The 16756-nt window shown below is 42.9% G+C and overlaps 2 protein-coding genes across 6 annotated transcripts in view; one reads left to right on the top strand and one right to left on the bottom strand.

The window, feature by feature from the left end:
* SCRN3 (secernin 3) overlaps window positions 1-14683 on the top strand; it is a 19659-nt gene extending 4976 nt beyond the window's left edge. For 2 of the 3 annotated variants that reach the window (XM_075609036.1, XM_075609035.1), the window contains 5 exons: window positions 1944-2143; window positions 2914-3126; window positions 7668-7830; window positions 8746-8923; window positions 10958-14683. In XM_075609036.1, coding sequence (XP_075465151.1) covers window positions 1944-2143; window positions 2914-3126; window positions 7668-7830; window positions 8746-8923; window positions 10958-11107 — 904 coding nt within the window. In that variant the 3' untranslated portion in view covers window positions 11108-14683. Of the gene's footprint in view, window positions 1-1669; window positions 1852-1943; window positions 2144-2913; window positions 3127-7667; window positions 7831-8745; window positions 8924-10957 lie in introns of all 3 variants that reach the window. The other variant, XM_075609034.1, reaches the window with a different exon arrangement.
* The window catches only part of GPR155 (G protein-coupled receptor 155), a 48793-nt gene continuing 44949 nt past the window's right edge, over window positions 12913-16756 (bottom strand). For 2 of the 3 annotated variants that reach the window (XM_075609030.1, XM_075609031.1), the window contains exon 16: window positions 12913-15265. In XM_075609030.1, the coding sequence (XP_075465145.1) occupies window positions 15043-15265 (223 nt within the window). In that variant the 3' untranslated portion in view covers window positions 12913-15042. Of the gene's footprint in view, window positions 15319-16756 lie in introns of all 3 variants that reach the window. The other variant, XM_075609032.1, reaches the window with a different exon arrangement.

Genomic DNA, 16756 nt, shown 5'->3' with positions numbered 1-16756 from the left:
TGGGAGGAGGGGGGGGAGAGGAGAGGGGGGGAAAGGAGAGGGGGGGAGAGAGGAGGAAGGGGGGGGAGAGAGGAGGGAGGGGGGGAGAGAGGAGGGAGGGGAGGAGGAGGGGGGGAGAGGAGAGGGGGGGGAGAGAGGAGGGAGGGGGGGAGAGAGGAGGAGGGGGGGAGAGAGGAGGGAGGGGGGGAGGGAGGGGAGGAGGGAGGGGAGGAGGGAGGGGAGGAGGGGAGGAGGGAGGGGAGGAGGGGGGGAGAGAGGAGGGAGGGGAGGAGGAGGGGGGGGAGAGGAGAGGGGGGGAGAGAGGAGGGAGGGGGGAGAGAGGAGGGAGGGGGGGAGGGAGGGGAGGAGGGAGGGGAGGAGGGAGGGGAGGAGGGAGGGGGGGAGGAGGGGGGGAGGGAGGGGAGGGGGGAGGAGGGGGGGAGAGAGGAGGGAGGGGAGGAGGAGGGGGGGGAGAGGAGAGGGGGGGGGGAGAGAGGAGGGGGGGAGAGAGGAGGGGGGGAGGGGGGGGAGGAGGGAGGGAGGGGGGGAGAGGGGAGGGAGGGGGGGAGGGGGGGAGAGGGGGAGGGAGGGGGGGAGGGGGGGGAGAGGGGAGGGAGGGGGGGAGGGGGGGAGAGGGGGGGAGAGGGGAGGGAGGGGGGGAGGGGGGGAGAGGGGAGGGAGGGGGGGAGAGGGGAGGAGGGGGAGAGAGGAGGGAGGGGGGGGGAGGGGGAGAGAGGAGGGGGGGGGGGGAGAGAGGAGGAGGAGGGGGGAGGGGGGGGGAGAGAGGAGGGGGGGAGAGAGGAGGAGGGGGGGAGAGATGAGGGGGGGGGGGAGAGGAGGGAGGGAGGGGGGGAGAGAGGAGGGAGGGGGGGGGAGAGAGGAGGGAGGGGGGGGGAGAGAGGAGGGAGGGGGGGGGGGGAGAGAGGAGGGTGAGGGAGGGGAGAGGAGGGAAGGGGGGGAGAGATGAGGGAAGGGGGGGAGGGAAGGTGGGAAGAGAGAGGGGGGAAGAGGTGGTAGAGCGGAAATGGAGACACAGACACAGAGAGAGAGACACAGAGACGCACATTAGACACAGACACACACACACAGAGAGACACACACACAGAGACACACAGAGGCTGCCCTGATCTAGCCAATGACAAGCCCCCTCCTGTAATAGCCACGCCCCCAACCACCACCCGCTCCCCCCTGCTCCTGCTCTAAAAATGTTGCATGACAGCGATCGCTCATGCTTGGAGAGCTGGTGACGTCACTGCTCTCCAAGCATGGGTGCAGTCAGCGGCCCAGAGGACTCAGCCTTACACACGCCCCCCCATCTCTGTTGACAGCAGAAGTTGGGCCCAACTTCCGACGGGGGCCTAACTTCAATGTTAAGCCTGGCGCCCCCCATGCTGCGCCAGGCTCAGTATACAGTTCTGCGCTTCCCCCCTGGTCAGAAAATCAGAGACAAGGGAACAGCTAGAGGAAATCAAACTTCCCAAGTCTCGACTCACCATGTTTACAAATGACCAGTCACAGTTTGGTGAAAAAGGAAGTCACCGGTTTACCACCTGCTATTAGTAGTGTGGCTGCCGGACGTATTGCCCCTTCAAAACACTTTCCATCGAGTAAGAGTTCTCACGTGGCTGTATTTATTTTGTGTTTTATTCTATGAATTCACACTTGGGATTGCTGTCATTTTTATAATTAGTGCACCTACATAGAGATTGAACAAGTGGAGAAGACCTATGCAGTTGTTTTAAGTCGGCCTTCTTGGTTATGGGGAGCAGAAATGGGAGCCAACGAGGTTGGTGTTTGCATTGGGAATGAAGCAGTGTGGGGAAAAGAAGAAATTGACGATGAGGAGGCACTTCTGGGCATGGATCTTGTCAGGTTGTGAACAAAATCCCTCCATTTGCTTAGAATACCGTCTAAGTCACAATGATGTGGTATTGCGCTAACAGAATAACGCTTTGTTCTGTTAGGCTTGGACTGGAAAGAGCCAAGACAGCAGAAGAGGCAGTGGATGTCATTGGTAATCTGCTAGAAAAGTATGGTCAAGGGGGAAACTGCTCGGAAGACAGTATGTCATTTACCTACCACAACAGTTTCCTTCTAGCTGACAGAAAGGAGGCCTGGATACTGGAGACTGCTGGGAAGTACTGGGCCGCTGAGAAAGTAGAAGGTACAGTGAAATTGATGGTATAAACATGTAGCCAATTTGAAAGGCAAAGTAATTCTAGATATAGTATTTATATGCGATGAACCAGGGTTCCACATTAAATGTAAAGATTCCGGATTTAGGGTTCAACCGAAAAACACCACAACTGATGATCTTGCACTTACGGTTAAAACCGCTTAAAAACCCCCAGAAATGAAGCATCATTTCCTATTAAATTCCACCTCTTGTAGCCGCTCTGCCACTGCCAGGAGATAAAGGCAACATAAGGGGAGTATGGAAACTTAAAAAACAAAGTGCACCAATAAACACCAGATCCAAAAGGTGTCTCAATTGTGTTTTGGGTTCTCAAAACTGATCAACACCATTTAAAATAAAAATAAAATGAAAACACCGGAAAAAAATAAAAACAATAAACACAATATCCCTAATTATATTTGAAGGCAGACGGGAGGTGTATGCACAGGACGTATTTATAGGCAATGGAGAGGGAGTGGTCTATTCTTATTCTCCTTAAATGGATACTAGAACATTACAATGGTCACATTTTGATGTAAACATGCAATGTTGGAATATAATAGTCAATATTTCAAAATTCCTCTTCGGGCTGTTGGGCAAACTTTATAGGTGGATAGCACATTGGTTTCACAGAGTAGGTGCAAGAAAACATGATTAGTGATGTGATGTGGCTGCAACTGTTGCTTTGTTGCAAAACGTGAAACCTTTCCCTACACATGCAGTTGGTACAGAAATTAACATTTTCTTTGTCAGGACAGAAGGGATACGGAATATATCTAACAGCCTATCTATAACCACCAAGATTGACCGCGAACATCCAGGAATGAGGGAGTATGCCAAAACGAAAGGCTGGTGGGATGGAAAAAAGGAGTTTAATTTTGCAGCAGTTTACTCCTATTTTAACCCCTCTAGAATATCGTCTTCTGGTGACAGATTTTGTGAAGGATACAAATTGCTCCGGAAACATAAAGGTAATTCTATTGTTATATGAGGCAACCATTTCTTTTTGCTGAATATACTTAGAAATCGTTTCCCAACAAAAATGTGAACGTATCCAAGTTTCGTTTGTGAAAATATTACCAAGATTTGTAATATTTTCACAAATTGCTTGTCCTATCCTGTCTATTTACTTATTGCACACATTCCCATACCCAAGGGATCCAGCGTTAAGCGCCTTTATCACTTAAATCGTTGGTTCAGATATAAATAAGGTGCTTTTATAATGAATGCACATTAACTGCACTGGTGGAGCATAAATATATAGCTTGTATAGGTAGGCTATATCTGTGTAATAATACACACAGGGCACGTCGCTACACCAGACACACACACATAGAAACATAGTCTACCTGGTGCAAGGGAGAGAAACACAAATCAAACCACACATATAATCAGAAGACTATAAACAGCCCCCTATAAATGCACTCAAGGTAGGTGACAAGTGAAGTATAATGTCAACCAGTAAATAGCTTGATATTAGCCAAATCCTAACATGGGATAAATTGCTAAAAGGTCACACTCAAATAAAAAAAAAAAAAAGACTTTAATAGTTATGCTGTAAAACACGACGAAACACTATAAAAATGCACAACAGTGCATACATAAAATCCCCAGATGTGTAAGGTAACGGTAACTATATGGACAAAATATTGTACCAAATATATAGCTTGTAATAAGTCAAAAGCTATATGTAAAGCTGCATGTAGCACACACCTTGGCATTTCATTTACAACGTTTGTATCATACTGGTGTTATCCGTACTCTGACCCTTATTGGGTCATTTGTTTTACACTATACGGAGTTTATTCATTCCTTGTATAACACAGATGGACTGTTGATTATATCACCGTGGATACAGTGGTTATTAGTAATACACTGTTAATTTACCTTCCGTCCATATTGCAAATATATACCTATTATTTGCATTTTCTGTGTATGCAACAATGCAGCTTTACATATAGCTTTTGACTTATTACAAGCTATATATTTGGTACAATATTTTGTCCATATAGTTACCGTTATCTTACACATCTGGGGATTTTATGTATGCACTGTTGTGCATTTTTATAGTGTTTCGTCGTGTTTTACAGCATAACTATTAAAGTCTTTTTTTTTTTTTATTTGAGTGTGACCTTTTAGCAATTTATCCCATGTTAGGATTTGGCTAATATCAAGCTATTTACTGGTTGACATTATACTTCACTTGTCACCTACCTTGAGTGCATTTATAGGGGGCTGTTTATAGTCTTCTGATTATATGTGTGGTTTGATATATCTGTGTAATCCCTAATAGGGTAGCCCACAATACAGTCCAGTAAGGCACTCTAAGATTGTCCCACCTATACCCTATTAGGTCAGGGGTGATCAGGTGAGATCCCCTCTCATATAGTTAGGTTCCGTTTTTAATTCTGGAGATATTGTTGGCCAGTAAGTTTTGGACAGGTCCGTGGGGGAACAGATACAGTGTTCAACAGTGTATACAGCTATATGTATTTGTAATAAACAGCCCCTTGAGGTAGGGTACTTACATGAACCTCCACAGGAGGAGAGTCTTCCTGTCAGCACATAGATGTATTCTCATAGTGGGCATGGAATGTACACATTCAGAGCTGGTAGTAGATAGGTTAAGTAGAATAACTATCAGCCCTAAACCTTTGTGCATATATACTTGTGAGGATTGTTTCCCTTATATTATATGTCTGAAATTGCGTCATCACGCATTGTGGGCGTGTCAACGTCGTCAGCTGTGGCGCGAAAATAGGGAATTATTGTGTGTATAAAAAGGTAGTCATGTTTGTATACTTCATACTCCTTGATAAAGTGTATCTTTACACGAAACGCGTAGGAGGGTGTTAACCTCCATTTTTAGATGGATTGAATAAAGAAGAATTTTTAAACACATTTGTTTGGGACCCACTCTTGGCGGTGCGCTGGCTTTTCTTCTTCTTTATATCTGCACTGGATAGTTCGCTGTGTACTCCCTAACCTTAAAAGGTTACCTAAGGTCACATCTGCTACTGTGGCTGCACAGGCAACCCAATACTCTCACAAAGGCATCCGGTGGATTCAGATCAGTTTTTTTTCACTTCATCTACTTTCTGGTTGTACTGTGGCACATATGACATACTAGAAATAAAGGTACCACAGACACCAACATCAGACACTGTATATTAAATTTTTATTACTCATTTATTGAATGGTACATCAGCACGTCTGAATATTGATCTACAGTGTATAATATTGATTCACCTACCTTGCTCACAAGCATGAGGATTCCCTTTCTATCTATCAAGTAAACAGATCATTAAAGGACTGTTTTTTTAGTGGAGTTTAAATACTAATTTATTGATCCACTACTTACCGTATGACCCTGAGCACATACGGCACTCGGTCATTAGATCCAGCATACCTTCAGTTTGTCATTTTAACACCATTATTTTAGCTTGTTGTATAAATAAGATTATTTTAATTACTACACCAAACATCAAAGCATGAGCTTGAGTGCTTCACTTGGGTCACTTTTCTTCTATATTTATCTATAGTGCAGTCGAGACAGGAGACAAGTCAGAGGACTATCATCCGTTGCATGTCTTTAGGCATCATGCCGAATAAATAGTTTATTTTGAACCTGCCTGTAGCCCAATTTTTTTTATTTGCGTTGCTCAACCTGACTCCTATTTTCTATTAGGCCTTATTGAAGGGCTTCAATAGGAAACTAAAGAAGATGACAAGTGACAAATAGTGGTATTCCACGCTCGTGCTGTCACAATTGGTGGTTAAATGTAAAAATGCTTTCACTCTTGTTGCCGTCCACTTAGGAGAACTCCACAATCTCCTATAAAGAGTGAACCCCCAAAAGGGAGCTCACAGAAAAGAAAAACGGAAGAGAAGATTTAATAAAATAACCCACAAGAGGGCTATACAAACAATTTAAAATACAACTAGCTGAGAGACTCGGCGTTGCCCGGGAGTAAAATGTCCCACTCTCTCCTCTCTGTCCATTCCCCCTGTGTGTTTCTCCGCTCCCCGCTCTCTCTTTGTTGTTTCCCACTCCCCTCCCTCTTGCACAGTTCCGGTCCCCCCCTACAGTGTTCCACACACAGTGTCCCCCCCCACACATTGTCCCCCCCCCCACACACACACACACAGTGGTCCCCCCCCCCACAGTGTCTCTCCCCCCCACACACACAGGGTGGCCCCCCACACACACACACTTCCCCCCCCCCTCAAAACACAAACTGTGTCCCCCCCACACACACCACATACACACAGGGCCCCCCCACAACCTGTCCCCCTCCCCCCCCAACACACACACAAAGCCCCCTCCCCTGTTACACGACCACAAAGCCCCCACTTAGGCCTTCTCTGCTCTCCCTTCTCCCGTCCGGGGAGCGCTGCGCACGCGCCCCCTCTCTCCACCTGTGAGCGCCGGTTGCAGCAGGGAAGGGACGGGGGAGAGTGACGGACACCGGGAGGGGGGAAGGCGTGCCGAGGGTGCTCCGGACACAAAGCCCCCGCCTAACCCTTCTCTGGTCTCCCTCCTCCTGTCCGAGAAGTGTTGCGCACGCACCCCCTCTCTCCACCTGCGTGTGCCGCCGGTTGCAGCAGGGAAGGGGCCTGTCCGGCTGACGGGGGAGAGTGACGGACACCGGGAGGGGGGAAGGTGAGCTGTGGGTGGGGAGGAGAAGAGAAGAGAGTGACAGTTGGGTGACGTCACAGAGCCACACAGGCCAATGAGAGGCGTGCGGGGACGGAACACGGAGCAATCTGATTGGCCAGAGGCTGAGTGACAGACCGACGGACCAATCAGATTGCCCATAAGAACAGCCAACATACGTTTTCAATTATATAGATATAGATGACATAAACAATAATTAACTTACAACTATTCTAGATTTTGAGTTGGACTGGGGAGGTCTGGATGTCAGCCGGGGCAAAGATGGTGCAGGTCCGGACCCGAAATGCTCCGACTAGCTAATATATCAACCGTACAGCCGGTTTTGCTCACCACCAATGACGGTTCACGTCGCAACCCCTCGTGACCTCTAAGCGTTTCGCACTACGTGCTTCGTCAGGACCTGGACAAAATAAAAAAAAATTGTCGGCTCAAAATTCTGCCGTGCGGTCGCTCTTCATCGCGCTCATTATGGCTGGTCCTATAGAGCTGCTGCATTTTGTTTGCACTGCATGCACCGTCGCTCACACTATGGATGCAGCCTTAGACCTTGTTTGAGGGCTTCAGTAAGAAACTAACGGAGATGAATAGTGCTTCAGCTTATAGATGCAATACCTTTCGTAACGGAACATATCATGAAATAGGTTTTGTTGAGGTGTAGACGACTTGTGTATAATAGTTTACATAGCACAGCACTAAATACAGTCATTTTGATGCCTTATATTATTTAAAATCGCATTCTAAAATGATTTTCAATGCAACTTTACTACCATGCACTATGGTATAAAGGAACGTCTGAGAGTAAAAGGTGTTACATTGATGTATCTGTTTTAATAGGAAGCATGACAGCTGAAACTATGATGGAAATCCTTTGTGACAAGAAAAGTGGCATTAACATGGAGGGGGGATTTATGACCACTGGAAGCATGGTTTCCATTCTGCCACAGGATCTAAAGCAACCATGCTGTCATTTCTTTACTGGGACACCAGATCCATCCAGGTACAGTAGCTTTAGAAATGGATCTCAAGTCAATTGTCACTAAACGTTAAACCCTAAAGAAGGGTCCTAGAATTCATTGTATTGTAGGCCCAGCTAGCAGAGTGCAACCTGCACAAATGTGCACGCATATGTTGAAAATCCATTCTTCTCACATGTGAGGTGATTCTTTGTACCCCGTGGGGCTGTTTGCAAATCTATAGGGATTTGCAGCCACAAAATGGCCAGAATGACTGTTTCGATGTATATTGAACAAGCCCTATAACGTGAATGCTATTCTGCAAAACTCAATACAGTTTGGACAGGTACTGTAAAATCTTACCTTTTAACATCCGTCAACTCATTTATAGGTTGTTATATGCACTAAATTTGTAATGCATTTAAAACTAATAAGCATCAATTTATTGGGGGCTATTTTTTCAGGAGGTTATGGATAAACTGCACTAGCTTATGGCCACTATAGCAACGTTGGCTATTAGAATTACTTCAATGTTAACTAATTTGAATATTTATTAATGTATGAATTTTAATTTAAATAACATATTACTCGTCAGACCTTTTTTTTATTGCTCATAACTTACTTTAGGAACGGTCGATTTTAAGTCCAAACATTAGTTTATTTTTTCCATTACGTGAAACATTATTAATAATTAACCCAAAAAAGAAATGGTGAAACCATTAACAAAACGCTACCTGTGAAATAATAGCTGGCTGCACCCTCCAGCCTTCCTTGCATAATGTCACTTACCTGTCACGCTCATCCCCATTGTTTGTTCTTTATTTACCTTATATTGTCATTTTGCAAAGCACTTCGTAAACTGTGACGCTGTATAAATAAAATGATGCATACAGAACCAGCATTGCATGGTTTCTTATTACAGACAACTGATGGTCACTGCGGTATTGTTTTGCCCCCAGGTCTTTTTTCAAGCCGTTCATCTTTGTGCCTCACATTCAGAAGTTGATAAAAACCATGTCGCCTTCCTTTGGCTCTGAGGATCCTGTTAAGTGCAAACCGCGGTTTCAGACTAAGCCTGACAGACGGCATGAACTGTACAAGAAACACGAAACTGCCTTGAGCGCCATGGAAACAAAGGTTATTTTTTTTAGGTGTATGTTTGTAGTTTAAACCAGGGGTGCGCAAACTTTTTTTGGTGTCCCCCCCCCCCGCCTGCTCTCGTACTTTGATGTGCCCCCCTCCTTATCTCATGCGGTGTTGTCACGTGACCCGCGGTGTCATTTGACGTCACGTTACCATGGTAACATTTGACGCCATGGTCGTGCGTCCTGCAGCCGGCGGTGCCTCGGTAATTAGAAGTTGCAGAGGCCTCGCTCGGTCCCCCGGCATTTAATTTAATGCATTTAATTTAGTGCCCTCCCTCCCCCCCAAAAAAAATCTCTTGCCCCCCAGTTTGCGCACCGCTGGTTTAAACGCTATTTAAACCTTTGTGTCAGAAACATCAGCAACAGATTTCACTGCAGTGCACCAGCAAGGCATTGAAAAGCAATGGGGGAGATGTATCAGCGCAAGTAGAAGTTCTTTTAAGCATTGCTCTATTTTCTGCTTGCTTTTGTGTCAAATGTCCTACATTTGACACAAATAATTGGCGAGAAAAAGTTAACGCCACCTCAGACCTGGCGGACTGTTTTGATGCAGATACAACATAAAGTGACACCCACAGTAGTAGAATTTGGTAAATCTCATCTTTGCCATGTAACGCCTCCCTCAATCCTCATACTGACTCCCCAAATCACAGGATGACGCACCCGGAACAAAACGTGGAGCAATGACCTTGATGTAAAGATGCAAGATAAAAATGACGCAATTTGCATACATTTTGCTGCAAATATATTGATACATCACCCCCAATGTGTTCTGTACTCTGTTAATGAAAAGGTGTAAGTTAGTCCCTGAATGAGGTATTCCATTTTTGTAACAAGTGGCCATTATTTTTTTTCTTCCAGTAGTGTTCTGCTTTATACAATTAGGAGGATCAACTTGTCAGTCTTGAAACTTTCCACCACTGTGAAATGACCAGAACGTTATTCTAATTAATGTTTACAGTAGGGGGAAGACAGGACAGCTGTTGACATCCAGTACAGCAGTCTAATTGTGATGCTGTATCTGCTTGCAAATATCAAGTTACTTTCCATAGAGAGCCAACTACTTCACTAACACATGCTAGAGTTCTGTATAGAGGCGCTCACTTTAAACTCTGCCTGGTGCCCGTCCAGCGATAGTGTGGCGAAATCCTCATACCAACTGGAGTACTTAACCGTCACTCAAATTATCAAAAAGTCGGGGGGGGGGGGGGGGAGACACAGTTTAACAATGATTTATTGTAGCTGAAGGATAATGCACAACGTTTCAAGGGTTAACCCCTTTGTCAGGTGAGTCAGTGATGAAGGGTTTAACCACCACAATGCTGCGCATTCTCTTTCTGCTACAATAAATCATCCTTCAGATGTCCTCCTGACTTTGAGTTGGCGAGTGCGATGGGCCTTCTTTCTTCAGTGAAGATCACATGAATTCTAAAACTTTATCACATTTGAGGCCTCTGGCACTAAAGAACTCTTAAACATACATGCAATTTAATTAAACCAACTACTCCCTCAAAGGATTGTAAGGCTCCAACATGTGACTTGGTAGTTAAAAAAAAAAAAAAAAAGTACAGTAAGTCTAGTAATGGGATGTGAGGGGGAATAAATTGTACAACTTAGATGGATTCTATACACGTTACCATAAATTTTGTATGAATTTAATTTCAACATTTGTGATGCTTTACTGTCTTCTCTGTGTGATATTATTACAACCCTCAAAGTGATTTGTATTTTTGTAGTTGAGCAAACGTTGACATTTTGTGTAATATGGTTGCGGGGAGGCTAGTAACTTTAATTGAAGCCGATTTATGTTGAAAGGGGAAAAAAAGGGGGCATTAGATTAGTGAATTTAGGAATTGTCATTTTTTCCAGTATCAAGGGCTGTAGCCTTTACAACAATGTACTATTCGTAATTCAGCCAAATAACCGTTATTACATGGTGCATGTTACCATGGCTTAGTCGTCAGCAAGGAATAGAACCTGGAATGTATCCCTCACATGTTTCATCAATTACCTTTTGACGTTACAGGGAAAGGCGATGTTGGAGCAGATTAAGCATTTGGAGAAACAGAAGCTTAAGGAGGTGGAATCCATAATGAAGGACACAAATCTTGACAAGTCTTCACTGGTCCTCCTCTTTTCAGAGTGTGTGGAAGAGGAAATCAAGGTTTATGAATAAAGTAATATTCAGTGTGTTGTTTTAGTAGGTAATCTTCTTCCAATGTAAAATCGCTTGGGTGATCAATAAGGAGCATGCAATGTATTGCAAACTGACACGCTTTGTGATGCGGTTTCTAGAAATTGATTGCCAGAAACATTAGTATATGAATTATAGAAAAAAAACCTGTTGCCGGTTATCATTATGCTGATGGAGAGGTGTAATTTTGAGTTTGCTTAAAGATAAAATGCTGATATTATTGTGGTAAGTAATTGCTTTCAGAGTTTAACCTGTATTCTTGTCCATCAAGCGTGAAACCTGCACCAGATTTCAGGGTTTTTTTTCCCCCTCCTTGGTGCAATTGGTTCGCTTCAGTTTTGCTGCCGCAGGCTAACACACATCATACCCGTGGCATTGTTATCTGCCTGTTATTTATATACTGACTTTATTCTTTGGCTACAGATTTAGAGGGATTAGGCCTAGGAATTACTCGCTGTTAAACATTGGCCTGTGTTTGTGCAGGCAAATACCTGAATTTAGATCAGCAGAAACAGTCCTAATTGCACTTCAGTTGAGCTGACCCTGAGCAGGCAAAACACACCTTAGAAGTAATTCTATACAAAACTTTGCAAACTAAAAATGCAGTTTTGTTAGACAACAACTTGTATCTTGCCGAATGTAGCAACATTTAATCTACTCGGGTGTCTTTCTTTAGTAAATGGTGTTTGTACGATTGAGGAATATTTAAACAATAAATATTTGAACGCATTTCACTTTAGCTTCAGTGCAATCAATGCTTCAATCAGGTGTTTTTCCCTCAGTTACAGTGTTGTTGATTGGAAAACAGAGTTGTACATACAGTATTTAAGCTTAAATCTGAAAGCACTGCCACGTAGCTTCTGTGCTGGGTGAAATTAGTTTCTCGATTAAAATGTAAAGTCATTACATCAAAAATACAAATTCCAATTAATAAGGCTAATCAAAACTACCTTTATTGAGAACATGACATCAAGAACAACCACATTGTAGTGTGCATCAGATGCTGACACTGTTGCATATAATGTAATAAGCGTGCACGCTTGTCTCCCACTTGCAACATTAAGATTCATGTTCTACAAATCAGTGTCTATACATTGTGAGAAATAAATAACCTGCTTGTTTAGTTCTGAAATAGCACATGCTTATAGTGGTAAAAAAAAAAAAAAAAAAAAAATCCACAATTTTATGAACTCCTAATGTCAGTTTCTAGAAGACAACTGTAAAACCTTATTTTAAAAGGAAATGTGGCATCTCTGGGAGTTTACACATGGGGTAGAAAATGGAGAGATGGTTATCCTGCTTGGGGGGGGGGGGGGGGAGAGAGAACATTAAATAAAACAAACAATTCTATGGTATAAACATGAGAATTCAACAATAGCCAAATCTAGCCCTCAAACGGCCACCAACAGGTCAGGATATCCCTGCTTCAGCACAGATGGCTCAATCTTTGACAGCCATCTGTGCTGAAGCAGGGATCCTGAAAACCTGACCTGTTGGTGGCCCTTGAGGACGGTTACTTGGCTACCTCTGGTACATACGAACATTTGAATAAGGAACGTTGCTGTAAAAGGAACCTCCATACTAAACAGCACACTTCCAAACATATACAATAAAGTTGCACTAAAGATCATACATAAGAGAGATCAAGAAGTCTTTAGTTGAAGAGGAAGTTAAGCCTTTCCCCCATGATGGAATAGGTTTGTTTTATTACCAGATTACAGGAATTAGCAGAGCCAGGAAATAGCCCTACAGTACAATCTGGGGTTTGGGGGTTTTTTTAAAAAAAATTTTTTACAATGTTCATATTTTTATTATAGTTCGAACATAAGAAAAACAAATTACTAGCTCAAATTCCTTGTCTTAAGTCAGATCTTGATAATCATATGACAAACATGTGATGGATATTGGGAACTGTCAGATATGCATTTATTTTTTATTTTTTTTAAACACTTTTATAAGACGGTATGTTCATTCCAAACCAAAACTTTAAGTCAGCCAAATAATACCAATTTACATAACGGACATGGAAATAAAATGGTCAATCATTTATTTGACCTTAGATTAAACTAAACTTCATATCTTTACTTCTGATTGATGCACTGCAAGCCACCTCTACTGAGGTTTCTTTTATAAAATGACAAGAATCATTTCAGTCCTTTGTGCAGAGAAAAGGTAAAGTTGCAGTTGTCCTAATTTTAATATGTTCACATGGTTGTGTAAGGACTAAACATGCCTCCAAGTTGTTGATTTTGTGCTGTCTCTGCCGAGCAAACTGATCAATGCATTAAAATGGAATACCTAAAATTGTCAGGATCTTCACCACTAATTGAATTGTAATGTAAGCATACATAATAAATAAACCACCAGCATTTTACGCTTAGGAACAGGTACTGTATTTCTACTGAATAATGAAACTTCAAAACCACAACCTCACTGCTTTTCAAGTAATGCAGAACTGCTGATCTGTTATCAGCAGGAAGTAGACAATTTAGGAAGCAATTACATGTTTCTGGAAATCAAAACAGCATTGGCACATACAATCAATCAAAGATGCAATTCTCCTTAATGATTGGCTGCCAGGGCCAGCACCTGCTGATCCCTAGTAATAAGGAAGTAGTGGTTCAGACCTGCTGGTTCAGCAAAATCAAAAGGGGGAGGGAGAGAAAAAAAAAAGTACCGACTTGGGGTATTTTTGCGGCATTCAATAACTTCTATAGAAAATGTGTAATAAAACACCAAGAAAGGATTGCAGTCTTAATTAAAAGTAGCAATTCTTGAAAATCCATCGTTGAAAGGCACAATCCTGTACGAATGGCACACAAGCAATTTTAAAACCAATAGAGAACTAGGAGGAGTTTGGATTCTTCTTGCTACTCCATTTTGTGTGAGGTCACTGCGCTCATCAAGAATATGCACAAGTAAACCGCCCCCCCTTACGTTTATTGGCTCTCTGATAAGTGCAGGATGGGATAAGGGGTCAGGAAACACTTCATTGACTAGTGAAGTGTTTGTCAGAGAGCCCCTAAAAAAAAAAAAAACAATTTGTAATTATTTTTTCTACGTTAATAGCACAGACTTTACGTTTAGGGAAGTCAAATAGATGAGTCTTTTTGGCCCCGCCATGTAGAATTGCACATTTAAATTAAAAAAATGTACTGGATATTTCTAAACTTCAAATTCCCAAAAACTTATACTAGGAGCAAATCTAACTTACAGCAGCCATAACGCAAATAATCCAGGCCATGTTTGTAAGTTGGATCCTTTTTAAGGCTAAAAAACAAAAGGGAACAGTTTCTCCACTGATATTTTAAAGGGGAAAAAAAAGGAGTTGCCTTCTAAACAAGTGGCAACTATAAGGAAAACCTTCCCGAAAAGAAGACTTGCATATGACAGATGTCATTGTGTAAGGCTGCAGTAATGTTGTAAGTCTATCATTGTAGCAAAAGCCTTTTTCACTGGAAATGTCAATGTCTGCATTTTATTTTTTATTGTCGAGTATTGAATTAAAGTAAGTTTAACACCATTGTGTTCTGGCATGTACGTATGCAAAAAAACAAACACATGTCCCTGATTTTTCTTTGCTCCATTATTTACAACAGGTTTGCTTATATGGCTTATGTTAATAGGGCAACCTTGTCAGCAACATAACGGGGTCATAAATGCAGTGGTTTTGTGAAATGTAAATATCCCAATTAGATTTTATAAATTGAGTTTGACACATTTAGTATCAGTTTGGTAAAATAAATGACTTTTGTTGCACTCAAGCATATGAAACTAGTCAGCATGGATGGATTTGCATAGCCTGAAAAGAAAACTTTATTGTACCATACACTTTAGACTTTTTTAACCCCTGCTCAGAAGGTCACCAGGTATATTCTTAGCTTCAGGAGGATTGAATCAATCGAATGCAGTTGCCATCAGCTCCTCTGTGCTGGGATCTGCCTCTTCTTCAGCATGCGATAGTAGAGGTTTTCATCCCTAAATTCATGTTCATCTGTGATATGCTGGATGACCCCTCCTTTAAGCAGTCTCTCCCCATACGTCACTGCCTCACCACGATCAGGAGCCAGTCCCACCTGAACAAGCCAGCTCACCAGATCGGAGCCCCAGAAGATCCCTGTGGAGGTCCTGGCACCACACCTGCATGTCAAAGGAATGATTCACCCACATGTTCTGTAAATCTTGTACCAGGGCTGTGTATTGGTGATCAGGTAAGAGAGGAATAAAAAAGGGAAAACAGGAAAGACAGCATGATATAAGAACGTTAGAAAGAGAACCCGGTATGTGTAGAGAATATTAAGACCAATTAAAAGGTTTATGAAATATTGTTAAGGCCAAATCTGTGGGGGTGGGGGTCGGGGTGGGGGATTACTAAAGTCTCTGCCATTCAGTTTCTTCTTGAATTGATAGAACAGGCAAAGGTAGGGATTAACATTATTTTACATTTTCAGAAGTTATGCACTGCATTTGAAAATATGTACAATCCCCATGGTTTTTCTTTTAGTAAATATACAAGCCTATAAAAATCTGGCTTTGTGGGTCAAGAGCGGAGCTTAGATCAGGAGTGGGCAACTCCAGTCCTCAAGATATCTCTTCGACTAAGCCACCTGTGCTGAACCAGGAATATCCTGAAACCCTGACCTGCTGGTGGCAATTGAGGACTATAGTTGCCCACCACTGGCTTAGACACATCCATGTACTTCTTAAAAGGTCCATACAAAAAGGTAACTAAATCCATTGACTGAAGACAATCCCTGTCTACATGGAAATACCACAAGTTTTCCAATATGGGTTCATACATTCCGATTCCTTCTCTATGCATTCCATAAGGAGGAATAAACATGATCTATGGCAGGGGTGGAGAACTCCAGTCCTGAAGGGCCACCAACAGGTCGGGTTTTCAGGATATCCCTGCTTCAGCAAAGATAGCTCAATCAGTGGCTCATAATGACTGAGCCACTTTTGCTGAAGCAGGGATATCTTAAAAACCTGACATGTTGATGGCCCTTATCTACAGCATTACATCACTCAATAAGACTTGGGAAACTAATTGGGGGGGGGGGAATTATTTGGTACACCTACTAGAAGGAAATGTGTCCAGTATTAGGTGGCTTCAAGTAATGTGTGTCGTTTTCTTACAAATCATATGGGCAAAATCAGACGTGAAACAATGCATAAAAAATAAAAAAAAGACTTGTGTTCTACTTTGTGCTGATTGCACCAGGACACCAAGAGTCGGAGGGCAGGAATGTGTAAATATGATGCAAACAATGATCCGTGAGGTTACAAGGCAGGCAGCACAGAGCAGGCGTGGGAACGAAGCAGCAGCATGGATGGTAAGAAGGTGGGAAGGAAGGAAAGGTTAGAAACAGAGGGACAGTGAAATGCGATTAAGGCATAAAATGGAACAAAGTGCAATGTCCACCACATGAAAGTACAACAAAGACATCACATAGAACTAAAAACAAGAAGCAAGTATGTGCATCCATAGGTTATTTACCTGTAATACTGTAACTATATGGATGAGCAACTCTAGGCTTAGAAAGCCAAGTTGAAGGCAACATATGATCAATAACTAAAAATGTAAAATGGTTACAGGCATATGTACTAAAGTATACTCCGATGTCTATC

Source organism: Ascaphus truei, chromosome 7 (genome assembly GCF_040206685.1).
Source record: "Ascaphus truei isolate aAscTru1 chromosome 7, aAscTru1.hap1, whole genome shotgun sequence".
Lineage (NCBI taxonomy): Eukaryota > Metazoa > Chordata > Amphibia > Anura > Ascaphidae > Ascaphus > Ascaphus truei.
This window is presented reverse-complemented; position numbering and strand designations above follow the sequence as displayed.